The sequence below is a fragment of the Oncorhynchus tshawytscha genome, linkage group LG10, assembly GCF_018296145.1.
Source record: "Oncorhynchus tshawytscha isolate Ot180627B linkage group LG10, Otsh_v2.0, whole genome shotgun sequence".
Taxonomy (NCBI): domain Eukaryota; kingdom Metazoa; phylum Chordata; class Actinopteri; order Salmoniformes; family Salmonidae; genus Oncorhynchus; species Oncorhynchus tshawytscha.
In genome coordinates this window covers 60,251,108-60,275,018 of record NC_056438.1, presented here as the reverse complement: position 1 = coordinate 60,275,018, position 23,911 = coordinate 60,251,108, and the positions used below count along the sequence as shown (strand labels likewise).

The window sequence follows — 23,911 nt, the reverse complement described above, 5'->3', positions numbered from 1 at the left end:
AGTTAGTCCTCAGGGTTTTGGACTAGCGGTTAATTCCAACAGCGGGTTGCCATTGATAGTTAGCCCCATGTCGAATAGTTGCGTAGAGGGTTGGAAGAACGCAGTGTTGCCTTCCATCCGGTATCTGGGTGCCAGGTTCAGTCTTACAGAAACCTCTGTGGTTCTTGCTGGAATCAACATGGCGGACTCCGTTATCACCTTGCAAGCTTCAGGAATAGTCTGCCCGGATGCCATTCGCACCGGGTCGAAAGACAAGGCATGTTGGTTTGGCTGCGCCAAAGACCAAAGAACATGGTGTATGGTATCGAGTTTCACACCCAATTTTACCAAAATGTCCGCTCCCACATAGACTGCATGTGGGAGGTCCGCGACAACCAGTAGGTAGTGAGATACTTGGTTGGTTATCCAAGATACCTTGGTTCCAATGCGGATCGATAGCGCACTCACCACTATTGCGGTGAGCGTCGTCTGGGGAGTCGTTCCCAGTGGAAATCTAAATGTTTTCGGCACAAGGGGATGGCAGTTAGCCGTTTTTGAAATTTCGTTGAACATTTCCAAACTGATTGCGGATTTTTCTGACCAGGTTGCCAGTCTGACATCCTCAACCATAGTGCCGTTCAGGCACACGCCCCCTATCAGAGGAGGGCGGTAAGTGTCGGCTGGTGAGTCACCCAAGCCACACAGGAAAACCTCATATTCTGTTAAGTTCCGAGTTGAACTCACCTTGTCATTTGCCACCAATGGCAGGCTAATCGCTAAAGTTCACCGGTTTTGCGTCAGATGCTGACGTCGAACCCACGTCAAATCAAATCAAATTTTATTTGTCACATACACATGGTTAGCAGATGTTAATGCGAGTGTAGCGAAATGCTTGTGCTTCTAGTTCTGACAATGCAGTAATAATCCAACAAGTAATCTAACTAACAATTCCAACAAAAAAAACTACTGTCTTATACACAGTGTAAGGGGATAAAGAATATGTACATAAAGATATATGAATGAGTGATGGTACAGAGCAGCTTAGGCAAGATACAGTAGATGGTATCGAGTACAGTATATACATATGAGATGAGTATGTAAACAAAGTGGCATAGTTAAAGTGGCTAGTGATACATGTATTACATAAGGATGCAGTAGATGATATAGAGTACAGTATATACGTATACATATGAGATGAATAATGTAGGGTATGTAAACATTATATTAGGTAGCATTGTTTAAAGTGGCTAGTGATATATTTTACATCATTTCCCATCAATTCCCATTATTAAAGTGGCTGGAGATGAGTCAGTGTGTTGGCAGCAGCCACTCAATGTTAGTGGTGGCTGTTTAACAGTTTAACAGGCCTTGAGATAGAAGCTGTTTTTCAGTCTCTCGGTCCCAGCTTTGATGCACCTGTACTGACCTCGCCTTCTGGATGATAGCGGGGTGAACAGGCAGTGGCTCGGTTGGTTGTTGTCCTTGATGATCTTTATGGCCTTCCTGTAACATCAGGTGGTGTAGGTGTCCTGGAGGGCAGGTAGTTTGCCCCCGGTGATGCGTTGTGCAGACCTCACTACCCTCTGGAGAGCCTTACGGTTGTGGGCGGAGCAGTTGCCGTACCAGGCGGTGATACAGCCCGCCAGGATGCTCTCGATTGTGCATCTGTAGAAGTTTGTGAGTGCTTTTTTTGAGAAACCGAATTTCTTCAGCCTCCTGAGGTTGAAGAGGCGCTGCTGTGCCTTCTTCACGATGCTGTCTGTGTGAGTGGACCAATTCAGTTTGTATGTGATGTGTATGCCGAGGAACTTAAAACTTACTACCCTCTCCACTACTGTTCCATCGATGTGGATAGGGGGATGTTCCCTCTGCTGTTTCCTGATGTCCACAATCATCTCCTTAGTTTTGTTGAGTTGAGTGTGAGGTTATTTTCCTGACACCACACTCCGAGAGCCCTCACCTCCTCCCTGTGGGCCGTCTCGTCGTTGTTGGTAATCAAGCCTACCACTGTTGTGTCGTCATCAAACTTGATGATTGAGTTGGAGACGTGCGTGGCCACGCAGTCGTGGGTGAACAGGGAGTACGGGAGAGGGCTCAGAACGCACCCTTGTGGGGCCCCAGTGTTGAGGATCAGCGGGGTGGAGATGTTGTTGCCTACCCTCACCACCTGGGGGCGGCCCGTCAGGAAGTCCAGTACCCAGTTGCACAGGGCAGGGTCCAGAAATCTTCCTGCATTGGCTGGTACTTATTTTAATTTTTGTGTTTTAATTTTACCTTTATTTAACTAGGCAAGTCAGTTAAGAACAAATTCTTATTTTCAATGACGGCCTAGGAACAGTGGGTTAACTGCCTGTTCAGGGGCAGAACAACAGATTTGTACCTTGTCAGCTCGGGGATTTGAACTTGCAACCTTCCGGTTACTAGTCCAACGCTCTAACCACTAGGCTACCCTGCCACCCCATGCCCTGGCTCGTAGCATTCAGTAGACCCCCCCCCCCTACACACTGGCTTTCATCAGAAATATAACAGGGTGGTACTCTCCCGACCAGTATCTGGGTGAAATTGAACACCACACACACACTTTCGCTTCTCTCCCGCACTAGTCCTGCCTATAGCTATCGCTTGCACAGTGCTCCTTGGGATGTTTAAAGCTTGGGAAATCTTTTTGTATCCAAATCCGGCTTTAAACTTCTTCACAACTTCTTCATCTTGGACCTGCCTGGTGTGTTCCTTGTTCTTCATGATGCTCTCTGCGCTTTTAACGGACCTCTGAGACTATCACAGTGCAGGTGCATTCATACGGAGACTTGATTACACACAGGTGGATTGTATTTATCATCATTAGTCATTTAGGTCAACATTGGATCATTCAGAGATCCTCACTGAACTTCTGGAGAGAGTTTGCTGCACTGAAAGTAAAGGGGCTGAATAATTTTGCACGCCCAATTTTTAAGTGTTTGATTTGTTAAAAAAGTTTGAAATATCCAATAAATGTCGTTCCACTTCATGATTGTGTCCCACTTGTTGTTGATTCTTCACAAAAAAATACAGTTTTATATCTTTATGTTTGAAGCCTGAAATGTGGCAAAAGGTCGCAAAGTTCAAGGGGGCCGAATACTTTCGCAAGGCACTGTATGTATCTGCTACACAATTAGTATGGAATTAACCCAACAGTACAGCCTAGTCCTCTCTTAGAATCCTCACATGGTGGGCCAATATGTCGTGACGTTGTATTAGTTATTGTGATGACTGTTGCTCAGCGAATTATTAAACGTTTCTTATTGAGTGATTAACTGAATCAAGTAATTATTAACTCATTAACCTTCTATTTCCCAAATTAACTCAAAGACTATCCGAATATCGATTTTACAACAGCCGCTAATTAATCGGTTACCTCTACAATCTCGTTCTGAACGTCGTATAATCCGGGAATCTGCACGGACCCTTCTCTCACCAATCAGTTCGTACCACACCAATCTTAGTTGAGTATTTATTTACTAGAAAGCTAAAATGATGATAAAAGATACACATACACAAAAACACATTCTAGGCTATTGATTAGAACTTAGTATAACGGGCCAACACACTATGGCGCGTGTTACCCAAAATGGGGATTTAAAAGAGAGAGAAAAGAGAAAGTACACGAGAGAAATATACATTTGGGTGAATTTGTCAGCTATGCTTATTCTAACCCTAGCCTTGCCCCAAACTGCCGCTCTTATGGGTCAGAATAAATATATCACTAGCCACTTTAAACAATGCTACCTTATATAATGTTACTTACCCTACATTATTCATCTCATATGCATACGTTGATACTGTACTCTATATCATCGACTGCATCCTTATGTAATACATGTATCACTAGCCACTTTAACTATGCCACTTGGTTTACATACTCATCTCATATGTATATACTGTACTCAATATCATCTACTGTATCTTGCCTATGCTGCTCTGTACCATCACTCATTCATATATCCTTATGTACATATTCTTTATCCCCTTACACTGTGTATAAGACAGTAGTTTTTTTGGAATTGTTAGTTAGATTACTTGTTCGTTATTACTGCATTGTCGGAACTAGAAGCACAAGCATTTCGCTACACTCGCATTAACATCTGCTAACCATGTGTATGTGACAAATAAAATTTGATTTGATTTGATTTGATTTGAATATAAGGATGTAATTACATGGGGAAGGTCTGTGTGGATTCTCCGTGTAGACCGTCCAGGCTGCTCAATGATGCACTTCTCAGGCGCACCTCTCTGGTCTTCCTCACGATGTCAGTGTCCTTTTGGCTTAGGAGTCTGTTCCTTCGCCCTTGTTCTGGAAGGGCTCTTCTGAGGACAGACAGCTCTGTAGCTCAGAGCTCACAGCGTAGGAATGAAACAGTGTAGATACCACGATTCGATGGGACATGGAGGCTAGGTGGTTAGACTTGAATTCACCCACTTAGACACAGCTACTCATCCGTAGCTTGGGTAGAAAAAGATTTCTTTGTCTTCAAACGTGTTGCTTTTTGGGTTAGTTGACTTTTTAGACCTCGGCTGCAGCTTGGGTCACGTAGTCTAATCTGGGGCGGCAGTGTAGCCTAGTGGTTAGAGTATTTGACTAGTAAACGAAAGGTTGCAAGTTCAAATCCCCGAGCTGACAAGGTACAAAATCTGTCGTTCTGCCCTTGAACAGGCAGTTAACCCACTGTTCCTAGGCCGTCATTGAAAATAAGAATTTGTTCTTAACTGACTTGCCTAGTAAAATAAAGGTAAAATAAAATAAGAAATCTGTAAATTCTTTACTCACAGGTTTTATACCCTCATGTCAGAATTGGGCATAACCGCCTTTAGGGCCCTTCTCTGGGCGTACCAAGTTATGGGCAAGGTCTAGATTTGATTCAAATACAATTTTAGACAACTAACTTCACATTTCATCTTTACCAAAACATTCTCTTTGATTTGGACATTTTCCATACAACGTACAATGTATAAACATCAAACATATTCTAGGTAAACTGTTGACCTTACAATGTTTTCGTAATAACGTCATCTATTAACCTTTAGAAACAAAAATGACATACATTTTCATATTCCATCTATCGTCATGACCACCATTGTGGCTGACGGAAACCATTGTTCCAAAGTCCCTTTATTTCATGTTTAATGTTCTGAGGCTGGTTCTCCATATTAACAGGACAAAAGGAATTTGTCTGTGGCCTAAGATTTACCAGGGGCGGGAGGGATCATAAAACCCCCACATCTTCAGACCACTAGACCTCTCCTCCTCTGTTGGGGTTGAGAGATAATCTGTAGGGTTGTGGTCTCCTGTAACCTGACCTGATCAGGACAGTCATGACATAGTCCTTTACAACTTTTTCCCACTGACCTTTGTCGATAGCGCCTGATAAATTCAGGGCAGCAATGTTATTGAGAGCAGTAGCAACATATCTGCAGTTATCCATGTCTAACATTATATCTTTTGAAAAAACTGCGGTAGAAAGGTTAATCTACGCATAACGAAAAGCTCATTTTAATGACACAGGATGCTACACTGCAGATCAATCTGAAACTCATCTCTCGGCATGTCCAGCCCACACATTATCATGGCTAGTGGGAAGGTTCCTTACTTTTTCTTTGGCTAAACCAACTAGGCTCGTTATTTAACAACTTCTTTCGTATTTAAAGATGGCATAAAAGTTTGTTATTAAGGCACATGAATGTTCACATATTCGAGAAGGCATTTCTGCCAAAAAACCTCTCTCCTGTGAAGTCGTGACTTGCGACATACGCCTAGTTTCCTGAATCGGGTCACAATTACACTGTAGTCTGGTGGAGGTAGATCCAATTTAAAAAGCCAGGAGAATGGACAGACGATATAGGACCTGGTAATGAAAAACATAGGTAATATAGTAAAGATAGAAGAAGAAGACAACTTTGTGGAAAGCTACAGTACAGCTCTGCAAATGTCAAGTTGTGAATGTAAGATGAAATGATGGAGAGAGGGAGGAGAAGGGGAAGAAAGCTGGGGAACGGAAGGAGGGTAAATGGGAGTGGAAGCGAGGAGAGGAGATGAGAGGAGAGGAGAGCAAAGAGGTCCATAAGCCCCTGGATGAGGAGATAGCATGAGGCTGACTCTCCCAGGACAGCTTTGACAGGTTTCAGAAGTGGGGGAGCCTGCAGCTAGAAGTGTCTGCTCTTCCCGCACCATTAGGAGCGGCTGCGAGGGGCTGCCAGGGAAAATGTGATTGGGAGTATTAAGACAAACAAAACAGGAGAAAGTGTTGTGGGTGTTCCCCCCCTTTTGTCACAGTAGGCGAATGAAAGTCACAAAACTCCAGGAGAAAACTTTGTCTTTTATTGGAAATAGAAAGTGATTTCTGTAGTCCATTCCTTTCATTCCTTCCATGAACTGCCAGTCTCTTCTGTTGTTGTATCAAACAAAAGTTTAAAAATAGCATCCCAAATTAAGCTTATTACTAACAATGAAATTACATCAATCTGAGAGTACTGACTCACGTTGCTGGAAAATCTCTAGCTGTCCTATCATGAACTCCTGGGTGTGAAACACAAGTAAATAAAACAGATAAATAAATACATAAAAAAGATGAAAGGGAGAATAAAAGCAGGATCAACTTTTCTCCCACAAACAGCTTAGTATTGGTGATGTATGTTCAGAGAGAGTGAGAAAGAGAGACAGCCTGCAGAGAGCACCGTCCACCCTGCCAAAATAAAAATGAGTTGGGGCCCGTGCTGAGGCCCGTAGTAAAGGAGACGTCTGCCATGGCGGAGGCCCCTGAGATCTAATCAGAGGGCTTAATATCCCCGACAGCCAGGAGACCTTGGCCCCTCTGCCCCGCCGCCTCAGCTCAGACCAGCCCCAGACCTGTTCACTCATTCGGCCTCCACTCACACAGCCAGACAAGTCCACAAAGTCGTATTCCTCGCTCTCTCTCACACTCGCTCGCTCTCTTTCGAACACACTCGTTTTTTTCCACTCTCTCTCTCTCCCTCTATTCCCTGTCTTTCTCTCTCCCTCTCTTTCCCTGTCTCTCTCTCTCCCTCTCTTTCCCTGTCTCTCTCTCCCTGTCTCTCTCTCCCTCTTTCCCTGTCTCTCTCTTTCGCTCTCTTTTTCTCTCTCTCTCCCTCTCTTTCCCTGTCTCTCTCTCTCTCCCTCTCTTTCCGTGTCTCTCTCTTTCCCTCTCTTTCCCTGTCTCTCTCTTTCCCTCTCTTTCCCTGTCTCTCTCTTTCCCTCTCTTTCCCTGTCTCTCTCTCTCTCTCTTTCCCTGTCTCTCTCTTTCCCTCTCTTTCCCTGTCTCTCTCTCTCCCTCTCTTTCATTCTCTCTCCCCCTCTCTTTCCCTGTTTCTCTCTCTCTCCCTCTCTTTCCCTGTCTCTCTCTCTCCCTCTCTTTCATTGTCTCTCTCTCTCCCCCTCTCTTTCATTGTCTCTCTCTCCCCCTCTCTTTCCCTGCCTCTCAGTTTCTTGCTTTGTATCTTGCTTCCTCTCTCTGCTATTACTATGGCCCTGTGTAGCCATTAATAGGGACAGTTCTAAACGCGAGGTGCCAAAACTCAGTGTCATAAAAAAAATGCGCCCACTTCCCCAATGTTAAAAATATTTTCGCACAGCCCTCGCCTTGTCCTGTAAAACATTTTTGAACACCCTCCCCCTCATAAGATTTACTCAAATGAATGTTTCCGACCACAAATAACAATAACTTTAGTGACGCTGTGTTTATAAATATGGATATCAACTTTGCCACTTCGGCATGCTTTTGTGGCACAGTGGATTACACACAAGGCTATGGGCCAGAAGATTGAGGGTTCGCCGACCACCACACCTCTCCCGGCCTGTTTCATTAGACCCACACTACGATCTGAGCCAGCTGTAGACAATGATCAGCTAGGTGGAAATCCGATTTTCAACATTTTGATGTTATATTTATAATTATATACGCAAACAAATTTTACACCAACAGTTTCTGTGCCAACGCACCACAACCAATTAGCAAAGCATACCGACTTTGGGTGCTTGAACGTCATGATTTGCGTTTTTAACACCACAATCTGGACAGGTTGGATGCCTGAATTATATTTTGAACGAACGTGCACATGTAGCCTACAGGAGACTTTTGAAGTAGCTTAATCAGATTAAACGTTGTGTTTATGGAAAGGGGTCACCTAGTCCGTTGCACAACTGAATGCATTCAACTGAATTTAACCCAACCCCTCTGAATCAGAGAAGTGAAGGGGGCTGCCTTAATCGACACCCATGTCATTAGCATCTGGGGAGCAGGTGTTGTTGGGGGTTAACTGCCTTGCTCAAGGGCAGAAATGCAGATATTTCCACCTTGCCGGCTCAGGGATTCAAACCAGCGACCTTTTGGTTACTGGCTCAACGCTCTTAACTTTATGCTACCTGTCTCCCCTAAAATATAATACATTTTAAAAGATAAATGACAAATATTTAGGCTATATTGAAGTGTTAGGTTCTAGGTGCGCGAGGAATAGCTGCTCGGAGGCAGAGCACGCATGACGCTTTCCTGAACAACTGGGCCTGCTGGGAGCACATGTGGCCACATTTTTATAGCACAACTTAGGAGAATGATGATCCGCAACAGACAGCGTATCTCAGGTCTTAAAATACGGCCAGACTGGCCTGGTATTGTGTCTTTATATGCCTTATAAACTGTCCAGAGTAGACCCACAACTGATCCAAATTGAATTAATGGAATGAAATATTCAAATCACAGGGCTTTTGTACCGTTATCCAAATGACAATTTCACTGCAGTTTACAGCCTAGAGTAAGTAGAATGTTGTACTCACTTGAAAACAATAAGGCAATTACTAATTGCTATGTAGTGTTGTAGGCTAGTCTAGGTAAGATAATTGTCCCTAAACAACATCAATAGGGGAGCTTTTGGAGCTGCCTCTCCGCTTATACTGAACACTGTTGCAGCTTTGAATGATTTTACGTGTGGTATCATTGTTAGTTAGCATATTGCAGATCTGGACAAATTATCCACCTACCACTATTGTCACTTTGAAAGGTGGATAGAGGGCAGGATAGACAGTTAGACTGGTAGACTATAGTGGCCTGTGGTATAGTTAGTATGTGGAGAAGTGCAGTGCATAATGGAACCTCCAAAACATCTTGATATAGGGGAGGTGCATGCAAGCAGATGAGGACATTTGTCTACAATGGAAGAAATTATATAGTAAAACCTACACATTTAGTGAATGTGAACCTGGGGGAAAATGCATTATAAAAGCTAAATAAAAAGTTAGACAACACTCCCCTAATAGCCCACTGGGTGTTTTTACTCATAGTGTTACAATTTCTGATGATCAAACTGTGAATGCATATTTGCCAGAGATATGTTTCAAGGATTGGTACAAACGTACCAATGACTTCAACCCACTGAATATTGATGTATGAACAAGGTCAGAAGACATGTTAACATCATGATTGAGGAGCTCACCTGACACCTCTCTTGTGTACTGTATTGTAGGTAGGCCGGTGTGGGATTTGCAACCCAACCCCCAGATGAAAGTGTTTATTTATAACTAGGGAAGTCACTTTAGAAACAATTCTTATTTATAATGGCGTCCTACTTGTAAAGTCCCCTAACCCGGATGACGCTGGGCCAATTGTGCGCCGGCCTATGGGACTCCCGATCACGGCCGGTTGTGATACAGCCCGGGATCAAACCTGGGTCTGTAGTGATGCCTCCCAGTCTTGAAGCTTTTTTTTGTCGTAGGGATTTCTCTGCCTCCCAGTCCAAAAATGATAACTCACTGTTGTTGGTTTGACCTGTTTCTATGCAGAGCAGACAGACAACACCATGGCTTTAAAAAACAGCTATTGTCTGCAAGCCTATTTTCAGTTTGAAAAAATATGTTAAAAACACAATCAAAGCCACAATCATTGTAGCCTCTTAGAACAAAGTAGTTGTATAGTTAAAGCGTTGGATATTCTCATGTTGTAGTTAACCTTGGGATAAAACAAGGCTGTTGTGAATAGAACATCCAGCAAGCTGTCTCTATCTCTGTCTGTTTGTCCTTGTGTTTTTTAAAGTGTGCCATAACCCATAACCATAGCTGTAGCATTGTTTGTTGGTTCATTAGTGTGACTTTGTTCATATCAGTGTTCAACACGGTGTTTAGTTTAGTCGTGTATCACAGACAGCTGTCACTGAGATATTAGTAGCCAGGCAGTGTCTGTCACTCTGGATGTAAAGCGCGAGCTGGAGATATATAAACGTTTATTTAAAAATATATATTTAAGGACCGTAGGTGGCGGCCATCCTGGTGTCTGTTTGCCGGAGCTAAGTGAGCCTCAGGCATATACAGCTCAATAATTAATATCAGCTCTCCCTGGTGCACTCAAATTGGGACATGTTGATGTTGCGAGCTCCGCCATGCGCCCGTGCGCTGCAGTGTGGCTCCCATCAGGGGCAAATGGGCTGAAGCGACCCCAAAGTGCTCTCAAATAGACACCTCACCTTTAGCGGCTGCTTTTCATTCACCTCCCTGCGGGCCTCAGCCCCTCAGCCCCTCAGCCCAGGCGGTGCATGCATTAAGAGAAAAGTTATTTTGAGCCGTTAAGAAATTCAAATGAAGCCTGGCCCCACATGGTAACTTTTCGGAAGCAGTCTGTACGTACTTCCTTAAAGCACAGGGGTCTGGGATAACAAACGCCATGTTTGAAGTGCCCCTCTGAGAACACAGAAGAGACTCACGCACACACACTCACAAACACACACACACACAAATTACACAGACAAGCACACACGCATACACCCATCTCCCTAGTCTACTGTAGCAACGTGGACTATCTATGGCTTAATTAAAGCACAAATGCATAGTATATATTTATATATTTTAAGTGCTAGGCAAGTTGTATGCGTGTATGTGTTTATATCATAGTGGCTGTAGTCTTAGTCTGCATAAATAAATAGTGCATCTGCATGAATATTTATATTGTCAATATCATTAGCGATGTAGAGTAATGGAGGCCATGTTTTGCACGAAGCAATGCCAATTTCTTCTGTGGTTGTTTATTTTCTAGTTTGTTGTCCCCACAGTATTTCTAAATAAAGATCATCATTATTCTCATAACATTATGTCCTAGCTCACTGTACTGTAGCAGCACAGCCGGGTCAATCAAAGCCTATCAAAGTTCACTTCTTTTTTTCTTAATTACTGACATCATAATGTTCTTTATTGTCCGTACAACATATTCAGGCGCCCGGATTTAGTTTTCCTAGCCATTGTCGACGCATATATATATTGGCTTTACAATCATTTGCTTCTCTTTTTTGTTTCTGTTTCATTTAGACTATTTAATTGTGGTTTATTTTGCATTTGCCGTTATTTCCTGATAGCTGTATTTGTTTCGTTAGCAACATTTTAAATATTTTACTATGATTTCAAAAAAGAAACTCATTTTTGTTTTTCCTCTTTCTCTCCCTCTCTCTCTGTCCCTCTCTCTCTCCCGCTCTCTCTCTCCCTCTCTCTCTCCTCTCTCTCTCTCCCTCTCTCTCTGTCCCTCCCTTCTCTCTCTCTCTCTCTCTCTCTCTCTCCCTCTCTCTCTGTCCCTCTCTCTGTCCCTCTCTCTCCCCCTCTCTCCCTCTCCCTCACTCTGTCTATAGTATTTGTCCAGGCCAGCAAGCTCCAGCAACACATCTTCTCAGCCCATGGCCAGGAGGATAAGATATACGACTGCTCCCCGTGCCCACAGAAGTTCTTCTTCCAGACCGAGCTACAGGTAAACCCAAACTTAGCCCTGGTAGTGGTCACCAACACCAAGCACACGCACTCACTCACTCACTCGCTCACTCACTCACACTCACTCACTCACTCACACACTCACTCACACACTCACTCACACACTCACTCACACACTCACTCACATGCAAGCAGGAGCACACACACATACACATGCAAGCAGGAGCACACACACATACCCACATTACACTTTGCCTCCTCTCTTTTCCGGTTGAGACTGGGAGACTCAGACAGAATTACCCCAGTTGGTTTCCAAACTAATTTGTGATCAACAGATATAGAATGATTTGATTTGCTTATTAGACCTTACATATCTAGAATGAGAAGGATTAGGAGAATGTGCTTTTTGGGGAGTATTAACTATACTGTGCAGAGACAAAACACAGTTCAGTCAATAATATGCCAGCAACTCCCAGTCTCGTAATCACAGAGGAGGCACTCATAGCTAAATATGATCTGTGACTGTAGGGATGCCAAATCTGCCCTTCAACAAAGTTAGAATTTGGACTCTTTGAAACTTTCAACGTTGTAGAGATAATCCATTTGCAAGCCATCTCTTCCCACTATCCTCAGAGTACTTAAACAAAATGAAATAATTTCAGTTGTCAACTTGTTGTTTTTAAGCAGCTCAATCATATTTGGGGGAATTGTACCCTGGCAGGGCATGCCACATCTTTCCTAGTTCCTTGTACAAATCTTTTATTTTCTATCAGTACTTCTTGTATCTCTCATAGTTGAGAACTAAGAACCCTAACATATATGAATATAGCCATCTGAGTAGAGTGTTCATATGTCCAAGCACCTTGTGAAACCCGCTAGTACACTCTTGGAAAAAGGGTTCCAAAAGGGTTCTGCGGCTGTTCTAATAGGAGAACCTTTTTTTGTTCCAGATAAAAGACATTTTGATTCCAGGGAGAACTCTTTTGGGTTCCATGTAGATAGGGTTCTAAATGGAACCCAAAAGAGTTCTACCTGAAACCAAAAGGGGTTACTCAAAGGGTTATCCTATGGGGACAGCCAAAGAATCCTTTTCGGTTCTAGATCGCACCTTCTTTTCTAAGAGTGTACCGAACATCATACTACTGACCTCTAACCCCAAACACCACTTACACAGATTGGTGGCGCTAGCTCAGTATTAGCATCGAGCCAGCAGACGGAAGGGTGAATCCAAGGTTTTAGCTTAGCATTGATCAGACAGTTCATATTGAGATTCAGCCAGTAAACACATATCCATGGTGTGCCAGGAGGAAGGTGAATGTGATTATTATCTACCGGTCAGTTGAGTCTACAGAACAGACCAGCATGAATAAAATAAGTGTTGATGCACCACCCACCAACATACAGGTTCCTCATGGAGGACAAGGTTATTAGTAACTAAAAAGTATTGTGTTTAACTAACACGTCTTGTGTGTGTTCTCTATCTCTCTACACAACATGGCAAACAGCATCTGATTTATCCCACTTCATCTCTCATTGGAACGAGTGTTTCGAGTGTTTTCGCTATAGCCAGGGTTGTTACAAGTACCTGTAAACAATCTCAAATAACCTGGGGATGTTTTTCCTACTTTTTACTCTGACATGTTTTGGGATCCAGCTCCCGGAGGTGTTGTTTCATGCTTATATTGTTTTACACCCTTTGTGAAGAGATGGAGAGCAAACATGAAAGATCTATGGCACTTTGTTGTGGAGCAGAGGGTTGTGAAAAGGAGAGCATGTATTGAGCATAGGGGATAAGATCATCATCAAATTCAACCTGTGCCATGGCATGCTCTTGAAGCAACCCCAAGTGGGTGCATACGCACATAGACACACACACGTGTGCGCACATGCTCAAACACACACACACACACACACACACACACACACACACACACACACACACACACACACACACACACACACACACACACACACACACACACACACACACACACAGGCTTATCACACTTAAACATGCATTCAGAACACAGCATTACATACATTCACATTATATAAGATACACAAGCAGTTTATTAACACCAAGACCATCCACTGACTCCGCCTGGAGTTCCTTATTTTTAATAATGAAGACACGTGTTTTCAAAGAAAATTATGTTTTTCTTTATAGACCTACAATGTGTTGTACAGCGTGGACAATGTTTCTAGAATATACAGTTGAAGTCAGAAGTTTATACACACCTCAGCTAAATACATTTAACTCTTAGGGCTGAAATCCCGTTAACGGGATCGATATGACAACAGCCAGTGAAAGTGCAGGGCGCCAAATTGAAAAACAACAAAAGTCTCATAATTTAAATTCCTCAAGGATACAAGTATTCGAAACCATTTTAAAGATAACATTCTCATTAATCCAGCCACAGTGTCTGATTTCAAAAAGGCTTTACAGCGAAAGCACCAAAAACGATTATGTTAGGTCACCACCAAGCCACAGAAAAACACAGCCATTTTCCAGCCAAAGAGAGGAGTCACAAAAAGCACAAATAGAGATAAAATTAATCACTAACCTTTGATGATCTTCATCAGATGACACTCATAGGACTTCATGTTACACAATATATGTATGTTTTGTTTGAGAAAGTTCATATTTATATAAAAAAAATCTGAGAATACATCGACTCATTATGTTCAGTAGTTCTAAAAACATCCAGTGATTTTGCATAGCCACATCAATTTACAGAAATACTCATCATAAATGTTGATGAAAATACAAGTGTTATACATGGAATTATAGATATACTTCTCCTTGATGCAACTGCTGTGTCAGATTTCAAAAAAGCTTTACAGAAAAAGCAAACCATGCAATAATCTGAGAACGGCGCTCAGAAAACATTTACATATATCCGCCATGTTGGAGTCAACAGAAATCAGAAATAACATTATGAATATTCACTTACCTGATCTTCATCAGAATGCACTCCCAGGAATCCTAGTTCCACAATAAATGTTTGATTTATTCGATAATGTCCATAATTTTTTCCAAATAGCTACTTTTGTTAGCGCGTTTGGAAAACAAACTCAAAACTCACGAAGCGCGTTCACTAGTTGCAGACGAAATGTCAAAAAGTTCTGTTACAGTCCTTTAGAAACATGTCAAACAATGTATGGAATCAATCTTTAGGATGTTGGATTCTTTCTCAGGTTTTTGCCTGCCATATGAGTTCTGTTATACTCACAGACATCATTCAAACATTTTTGAAACTTCAGAGTGTTTTCTATCCAAATGTACTAATAATATGCATATATTAGCAACTGGGACTGAGGAGCAGGCAGTTTACTCTGGGCACCTTATTCATCCAAGCTACCCAATACTGCCCCCAGCCATAAGAAGTTAAGCCATTTTGCCACAACTTTGGAAGTATGTTTGGGGTCATTTTGTACCAGCTTCCTCCAGCATCTTCACAAGGTCTTTTGCTGTTGTTCTGGGATTGATTTGTACTTTCGCACCAAAGTTCGTTCATCTCTAGGAGACAGACCGCGTCTCCTTCCTGAGCGGTATGACGGCTGCGTTGTCCCATTGTGTTTATACGTACTATTGTTTGTATAGATGAATGTGGTATCTTCAGGCATTTTGAAATTGCTTCCAAGGGTGAACCAGACTTATGGAGGCCTACAATTGTTTTTCTGGGGTCTTGGATGATTTCTTTTGATTTTCCCATGATGTCAAGCAAAGAGGTACTGAGTTTGAAGGTAGGCCTTGAAATACATCCACAGGTACACCTTCAATTGACTCAAATAATGTCAATTAGCCTATCAGAAGCTTCTAAAGCCATGACATCATTTTCTGGAATTTTGAAAGCTGTTCATAGGCACAGTCAACTTAGTGTGTGTAAACTTCTGACCCACTAGAATTGTGATACAGTGAATTATAAGTGAAATAATCTCTGTAAACAGTTGTTGGAGAAATGACTTGTGTCATGCACAAAGTAGATGTCCTAACCAACTTGCCAAAACTATAGTTTGTTAACAAGAAATGTGTGGAGTGGTTGAAAAACGAGTTTTAAGAACTCCAACCTAAGTGTATGTAGACTTCTGACTTCAACTGTAGATGTCTCTTTTCTACTGGATCCATAATGCGGCATTATGCTAGTCAAAGTTTATGTACAGTATACGAGTTGTTTGTTTTGGGATGTTGGTTTTCATATCACTACTCAAAAATGTCTCCCTAACATGGTGAAGATGTTTGTCAATCTCTTTGTAGTGAAGCTGTCATCCAGCAATGAGGAGATAGCTGTTGCTTCTCTCTCTGCCTGGTCTACCTGGAGTTTTGAGTTTCTCTCTCCTCCTACACCCGGACACTCTGGCTACCTCGACTCCTCATCTCTCACTGTAGTCAGAGAGGTCAGGGGGTTACTGCAGGCAGGGGGGAGAGAGAATAGGGGAAGCAGGCATGGGGGAGAGAGGAGAGGGAGAGCTGTCTGCCATGGTAGGCAGGTAAAGGGAAGCAGCAACGATATTTTATTAATTTGCTGCTGAGATTCCCTGAAACAGACCCAAGGCTGTGACTGGTATGCAGGGCCACTCCCCTCTCCCCCACCGCCTCCCCCCTTCTCCTACACCGCCTCCCCCTGTGAACTCTACCCTGCGAGGGGTAGACAATTTTTGCCGGCCTGTCGAGATGGATGATGGGAGAGCATCCGTCTAATCAGCCCTCCCAGGACCCCCCGCCCGGCCACCCCCTCGGACCGGACAGATTGACTGACTCCTGGGCCTCGGTGACCCAGAATCCACAGTCCAGAAGAGACTCTGCTCTCCACTAGACCATCATTGTTTCCTGAATCCTCCTGTGACCCGTCCCCAACCTCCACACACCAACTTTCCCCTTCCCCCATCCCATTAAAATATGGAGTGTAGATATTGCATGAGGTACTGATGGGGAGGGCCAATGGTTCAGTGTTGGTGCTATCAGGGCTAGCTGTGGTGTGGTCTCCGGTATGGTCTCCCTGCTCTCTCTCACTCGCTCTCTCTCTCGCTCTCTTTCTTTCTCTCTCATTCTCTCTCTCTCTCATTCTTTCTCTCTCTCTTTCATTCTCTCTCTTTCTCATTTTCTCTCTCTCTTCCACTATCCCCTACCGTCCACCACCCATGCACCCATAGGGGTAGGAGACACATCCTCTTCTAGTCTCTCCTCCAATCTACTGTACTCTTCCTTCCTCCCATGCCTTTACCCTGGTTTGGACAAGCCAGGGGTTTGTGGGTACTCAGGACTGGCCATACTGACATTTTTTTTGTTCTCCCCTTTCCTCAGTATTAGATTCAGTGGATGTGTCTTTTCCTTATTACATAAGGCACTGAGTCACTGACAATGCTCTACTATTCCACTGGGTTAATGAGGCAGATATATTAACTGATGGAGGTGGCAGTGAATTAGCCACAGCTTAAATATTTCTATAAGTGGAAGTTCATTTTGCAGTTCCACTTACATTTGTAAATTTTTTCTGGGATGAAATTCCCCCTCGTTCCTCTTGGCTGGGGCTCTTTTTTATACTACACTTTCATATCATTCCTTGGAAGTCATGTATATCCTGCTCCAATTGACAGATGAGAGGAGAGGAGAGGAGGGGAGTGAGTGAGTGGGTAGTCAGTTTGTACACTAGGACTTCTCCTTCTCCCTCTTTTCTTAGATACCCGCAGGACACACCTTAATTGGAGTGTCTTTTAAAATGATTCCTTCAAAGACACCGATGCTCGGTCCAAAGAGCCAGCTCTGTAATGAGTGCTAGAAGTCACAAGAACACATCTGTATCATGTTGTAGTTCTTCTCACAAATTAAATCCTCCTTTTTCCTCTGTGTGTGATAGCCATTATTGCCAAGCTTTTAAATGAAGGAAATGTATTAGCTGGCGTGTCGCCGTGTTAGTGTAAACAGCGGAGCATGTCGTGACATCCATAATGTCTGGGGGAAATACTTACAAATTGGGAGAAAAGATTATATCTTGGAAATAGAGCAGAAATAATCACCATGGTTTGCTGTATTACTAATGATATTATTGCATTAGCATATGTAATAGCATAGCCCATTCTACTGTTGATCGGATAACAATTTTAAGTCTGCGAGAGCCAAATATATGCGGTCATCACACAAAATATTATTTAAACAATATTACATTATTTTATTTAGTATTAAGTTTGTCAGTGTTTTTTGGAGAGTGATGTTTATCTGTGTTTTTGGGTCTCTCGCCGACGTTGAGAAACTGAAACGAGGCAAAGCATTATTCTGACACGGTACATCAGGACTATAATTCCCATGAAGATTGATTTTAGAATGTGCCCATTTGGAATATGCCCCCACCTTGAGTGCATCATGTCCCTAACACTTTCCACTCTGAGGCTGATCTACATTTCACTTTTTGAGAATACACTATCTTCATTTGCCAAGTGTGACAGCTTCACATGCGTTTGAACTTCTGTTTTTACCTTTTTAAATGACAAGCCGGTCTTCTATTCATCACCCCAGGTGCTCACAATGCTGTCACTATTTCAAAAAGTTAAGCATCAAAATAAAAGTGAATAAAAGGGCACAACTGTTTGTTTGTGATGCGCTATAATTAATATTTAAATGCATCTATAATGATGTACAAACACGCTGTACAAACAGTCGTCAGCCCTGTAAAAGGGGATGTGAACAGTGTGAGATGAATGGCGACGACGTAACACAGTCTCGGCATTATACTTTCCTACTATAGGTGGATCAGAATTAGACAGCATGACAAACCTAATGATCCTAGGAGGATTTTCTCACTGCAGTGTGTATGTGTGTGTGTTTGTGCATGTGTACGTGTGTATGTTTGTGCGTGTGTGTGTGTGTATGTAGAGTATGTGTCTCTGTTTCTTCCTCCAAGGGTGGATCTGATGTGTACATGCGAACACAGTGTCTGGAGGGAAACATGACAAAAACTCCCAGAAGCCTTTGAGGCATTCTCTTTCTCTTCTTCCTCCGCTTGCTGTACTACAGGGAAAAGTTAAAACCAAACAGAGGGAGGGATGCTCAGTGCTGGAATTCATCATCGGATCTGTTCCCTAACACACACACATTTGTATTTCTATTTCACTTTCTGACACTTTGATGAAGCTTGTCATTAACGACGCATGAGAAATATATTCCAGGTTTAAAGAGATTCACTCTGCAAATGTTTGATTCTAAACGTGTTTTATAAAACCCTGTTGAGGCTAGCTGGTCCTCACAGCGTCAGATTAAACAGTTCTTCACAGATACGTTTTCAAACATGTACAATAATTATTAGACATTTCAATTTTGTACAAATGTTACATGACACCAATTGTGTGGCTATTAAAAGTGAATATTCTGACTGACTCTCTCCAAACAAGTGGGTAAATGTGAAAGTGTATTTGTTCTTTGTCGGCGTCACAGTTTCAACTCAAATCTAACAGTAGCCTCAAATTTACTCCTAAAATTCACTCTGTCACTGAAGTAGCTAGAGCAGCGAGAGGAAAGGAGAGAGAGGCAGAGAACAAAGAGAGGGGTATTGTATGAGTGAGTTTGCTGTGCTGTGTTGTAGCATCATCGCTACACCATGCAAACTCTTGTGCGTAAGGGAAGCAGTTAAATGTGAGAGTAATTTTGTTTTGTTTCTGGGACTGTGGAGCTCCATGGACCCCATCTCCCTCCCAGTGACAGGCTTGGATCTCACATCCTCTACCCCCCTTCCACCCCCTGCCTCAGTCTAATTAGTGTGTGTAGCCTAGGGCTCACGTCCCACCAAGACTCATCCCCACCATCTCCCTCCCAAGATGGCTCCCCTAAGAAAGATCCTTAATTGGGTTCTTTAGTCATAGTCTACGTTTTAAGTGTGGAAAGGCATCTGTGTTTGTAGCTATCACCTCAGAAATCAGCTCAGATTTTTCTCTTTCTCTCGCTCACTGCTTTCTTTCTCTCTCTTTTCACTGTCTCATTCTCCCCATCTCCCTCCCTCTCCATCTGCTCTCTCTCAATTCCTGTATGTATCTCTCTCACCATCTCTCTCTCTCTCGCTCTCTCTTACTTTCTCCCCATCTCCCTCCCTCTGCCTTCTCTCAATTCCTGTATATATCTCTCTCACCATTTCTCTCTCTTGCTTTCTCTCCATATCCCTTTCTCTTTCTCCCCATCTCCCTTCCCTTCCTATTTCTATCTCCCCTCCCTCTTTCCATCCCTCCCTCTCTCTCTGTTCTCTCTCTCCTTCCCTCTTTGCCGCTCTGTAGTCGCTTCACTTAATGAGGCTCTATAATAACCCAGTGGTTGTGTAGTTGCTTTGCTACCTCAGTCACTCACTGCATAGTGGGTTTCTAGCACCATTCACTTGTCTACATAGACAGGGTAATGATTATCATTTGGTGGAACAAAGCACACTAGCCCTCCAATACGGGATCTATCTTCTCCCGTTGCACCTCAAAAAGTATCATGACTCAGGATATGACCCAGATGTAGACACAGGAGGTGGATGGTTCGGTACTCAGAATATTTCTCGCCGATACATGGAGGAGGTCTAAGGAAGAGCGGACCAAGCTCTCTTCCAGGTAAGCCGACAGCGGCGAATGAACATCTGGGCCGAGGGTATGCTGACCTCTTCCTCTTGCTCAGGGAAGAGAGGGGCTGGTATCCCAAGGAACACTCGAAGATTGAGAGTCCCTTGGCCGAGCAGGGAAGGGAGTTGCGGGCGTACTCCACCCACACAAGTTACTGGCTCCAGGTGGTGGGGTTGGCAGAGACGAGTCAGCGAAAAGTAGTTTCCAGGTCCTGATTGGCTCGCTCTGATTGGCCGTGGAGCACAGGCTGGCCGATGAACCATTGAGGGTGCAGAATGCTTTCCAGAACCTGGACGAGAACTCAGGACCCCGATCAGAGACCATGTTGACCGGAAGTCCATGGATCCGGAAGACTTGCCGCACCACAAGTTGGGCCGTCTTCTTGGCTGAGGGTAACTTGGGAAGGGGAATGAAATGTGCAGTTTTGGAAAACCTATCCACCACAGTAAGGATGGTGGTGTTGTCATCTGACGGAGGGAGACCAGTGACAAAGTCCAGGGATATATGGGACCAAGGGCGATAATGAACAGGGAGTAGTTGAAGGAGGACAGCTGGAGCTTGCCGCAGAGTTTTGTTCTGTGCGCACACAGTGCAGGCACAGAATGAGGAGATGTCTGGAACCATAGTGGGCCACCAAAAACATTGGCTGATGAAAGCCAATGTCCGATGGGAGCCGGGATGACAGGTGAGTTTGGAGCAATGGGCCCATTCCAGGACCGGGGACCTGGCCGAATCTGGTATGAACATCCGGTGTCCGGCTGGGAACGCTGCGCCTTGAAGCGCCGGCTCTCAATACCTCAGACTAGTGTAGCTGCTAGAAGTGTGCGGAAAAAGCAACCCATGCAATAATCTGAGACGGCGCTCAGAACAGTGGCCAAATTAGCCTCCATGTTGTAGTCAACAGAAACCAGAAAATACATGAAAAATGTTTCCTTACCTTTGATGAACTTCATCAGAATGCAGTCCTAGAAATACCAGGTCCACAATAAATGCTTTATTTTTTTTGAAAATGTCCGTTATTTATGTCCAATTAGCTACTTTGGTTAGCGCGTTTGGTAAACAATTCCAAAGTCATTGGAAAGTCATGTCCAAAAGTTCCGTAACAGTCAGTAGAAACATGTCAAACGATGTACTGAATCAATCTTTAGAATGTTGTTTACATATGTCTTGAATAACGTTCCAACCGGAGAATTAGAATTACTTCAGATGAGCGGTGGAACGCAAGTCCTTCCCCTGTGAACGCGCCTGGTGAAAGCATGGTCCACTCATGGCTGTGGTGACTATTTCCTGTGTCAATCGACCCCCCCTTCACAATAGAGTCATCAGACAAAGTTCTATTCACTGCTGACATCTAGTGGAAGGCGTAGGAAGTGAAAACTCATCCATATCTCGCTGTAATTTCAATGAGACCTTGGTTGAAAATCTGCCACCTCCAGAAAAAAAACAGGAAGTGGAATTTCTCAGGTTTTTGCCTGCTATATGAGTTCTGTTATACTCACAGACATCATTCAAACAGTTTTAGAAACTTCAGAGTGTTTTCTATCCAATATTAATAATAATATGCAAATATTAGCAACTATGACTGAGGAGCAGGCCGTTTGATATAGGCAACATTTATCCAAGCTACTCAATACTGCCCCTGCAGCCATAAAACATTAATAAACAGATCACTGACCATTTCGAATCCCACCGTACCTTCTCCACTGTGAAATCCGGTTTCCGAGCTGGTCACAGGTGCACCTCAGCCACACTCAAGGTACTAAACAATATCATAACCGCCATCGATAAAAGACAGTACTGTGCAGCCGTCTTCATCGACCTGGCCAAGGATTTCAACTCTGTCAATCACCGTATTCTTATTGGCAGACTCAACCGCCTTGGTTTCTCAAATGACTGCCTCGCCTGGTTCACCAACTACTTCTCAGATAGAGTTCCGTGTGTCAAATCGGACCTCTGGCAGTCTCTATAGGGGTACCACTGGGTTCAATTCTCGGGCCGACTCTTTTCTCTGTATATATCAACGATGTCGCTCTTGCTGCGGGTGATTCTCTGATCCACCTCTACGCAGACGATACCATTCTGTATACATCTGACCCTTCTTTAGAGACTGTGTTAACAAACCTCCAAACGAGCTCCAGTGCCATACAGGACTCCTTCTGTGGCCTCCAACTGCTCTTAAATGCTAGTAAAACTAAATGCATGCTTTTCAACGGATCGCTGCCCGCACCCGCCCGCCCGACTAGCATCATTACTCTGGACGGTTCTGACTTAGAAAATAAAATCTAGAATTAGCTTCCTATTTCGCAACAAAACCTCCTTCACTCACGCTGCCAAACATACCCTCGTAAAACTGACTATCCTACTGATCCTCGACTTTGGCGATGTCATTTACAAAATAGCCTCCAACACTCTAAACAGCAAACTGGATGCAGTCTATCACAGTGCCATCTGTTTTGTCACCAAAGCCCCATATACCACCCACCACTGCGACCTGTATGCTCTCGTCGGCTGGCCCTTGCTACATACAGTATTTGTCGCCATCTATAAGTCTTTTCTAGGTAAAGCTCTGCCTTATCTCAGCTCACTGGTCATGATAACAACACCGACCCGTAGCACGCGCTCCAGCAGGTAAATCTCACTGGTCATCCCCAAAGCCAACACCAAGTTTGGCTGTCTTTCCTTCCAGTTCTCTGCTGCCAATGACTGGAACGAATTGCAAAAATCGCTCAAGTTGGAGACTTATATGTCCCTCACTAACTTTTGAACATCAGCTATCTGAGCAGCTAACCAATAGCTGCAGATTTACACAGCCAGTCTGTAAATAGCCCATCCTATCTACCTACCTCATCCCCAAATTGTTTTTATTTACTTTTTTGCTCATTCGAACACCAGTATTTCTACTTGCACATCATCATCATCTGCACATCTATCACTCCAATGTTAATTTGCTAAATTGTAATTATTATGACCTATTTATTGCCTTACCTCCTCACGCCATTTGCACACACTGTATATATTTTTTCTATTGTGTTATTGACTGTACGTTTGTTTATTCCATGTGTTGTTGTTGCACTGCTTTGCTTTATCTTGCCAGGTCGCAGTTGTAAATGAGAACTTGTTCTCAACTGGCCTACCTGGTTCAATAAAGGTGAAATACATTTTTTTTGTTGTATGAGCCCAATGAGCGTGCCTTGAGTTGAGGCACTTGGCAGTGAAGAGATATTCCAAATTCTTATGGTCGGTCCACACTAAGAATGGATGTTCCATCCCTTCAAGCCAGTGCCTACACTCATCCAGCACCATCTTGACCGCCAGAAGTTCCCGATCTCCCACATCATAGGTCCTCTCAGCAGAATCGAGATGATGGTAGAAGAAAGCGCAGGGATGCAGCTTTTGGTCTTGGCAGAATGCTGGGACAAGACGGCCCCCACTCCAATGTCCGAGGCGTCAATCTCCACCACGAACTGACGGGATGGGTCCAGATGGATCAGGATGGTGGAAGTGCTGAAACGGTGCATCAGATCCAGAAACACCCAGTCCGCAGCAGGGGACCACATGAACGGAACCTTGGGAGAGGTGAGTGAAGAGGGGGGAGGCCAGGGTGTTGTGGAGTTGAATAAAGCT

At 43.6% G+C, this 23,911-nt stretch overlaps 1 protein-coding gene across 6 annotated transcripts in view; it reads left to right on the top strand.

The window, feature by feature from the left end:
- The window catches only part of LOC112260559 (zinc finger protein 521), a 183,721-nt gene that overhangs the window by 142,432 nt on the left and 17,378 nt on the right, over positions 1–23,911 (top strand). For 2 of the 6 annotated variants that reach the window (XM_024435765.2, XM_024435763.2), the window contains exons 7-8: positions 11,629–11,744; positions 18,576–19,038. In XM_024435765.2, the coding sequence (XP_024291533.1) occupies positions 11,629–11,744; positions 18,576–18,614 (155 nt within the window). In that variant the 3' untranslated portion in view covers positions 18,615–19,038. Of the gene's footprint in view, positions 1–11,628; positions 11,745–18,575; positions 19,039–23,911 lie in introns of those variants that run through there. The other 4 variants (XM_042328821.1, XM_024435767.2, XM_024435764.2 and 1 more) reach the window with 3 other exon arrangements.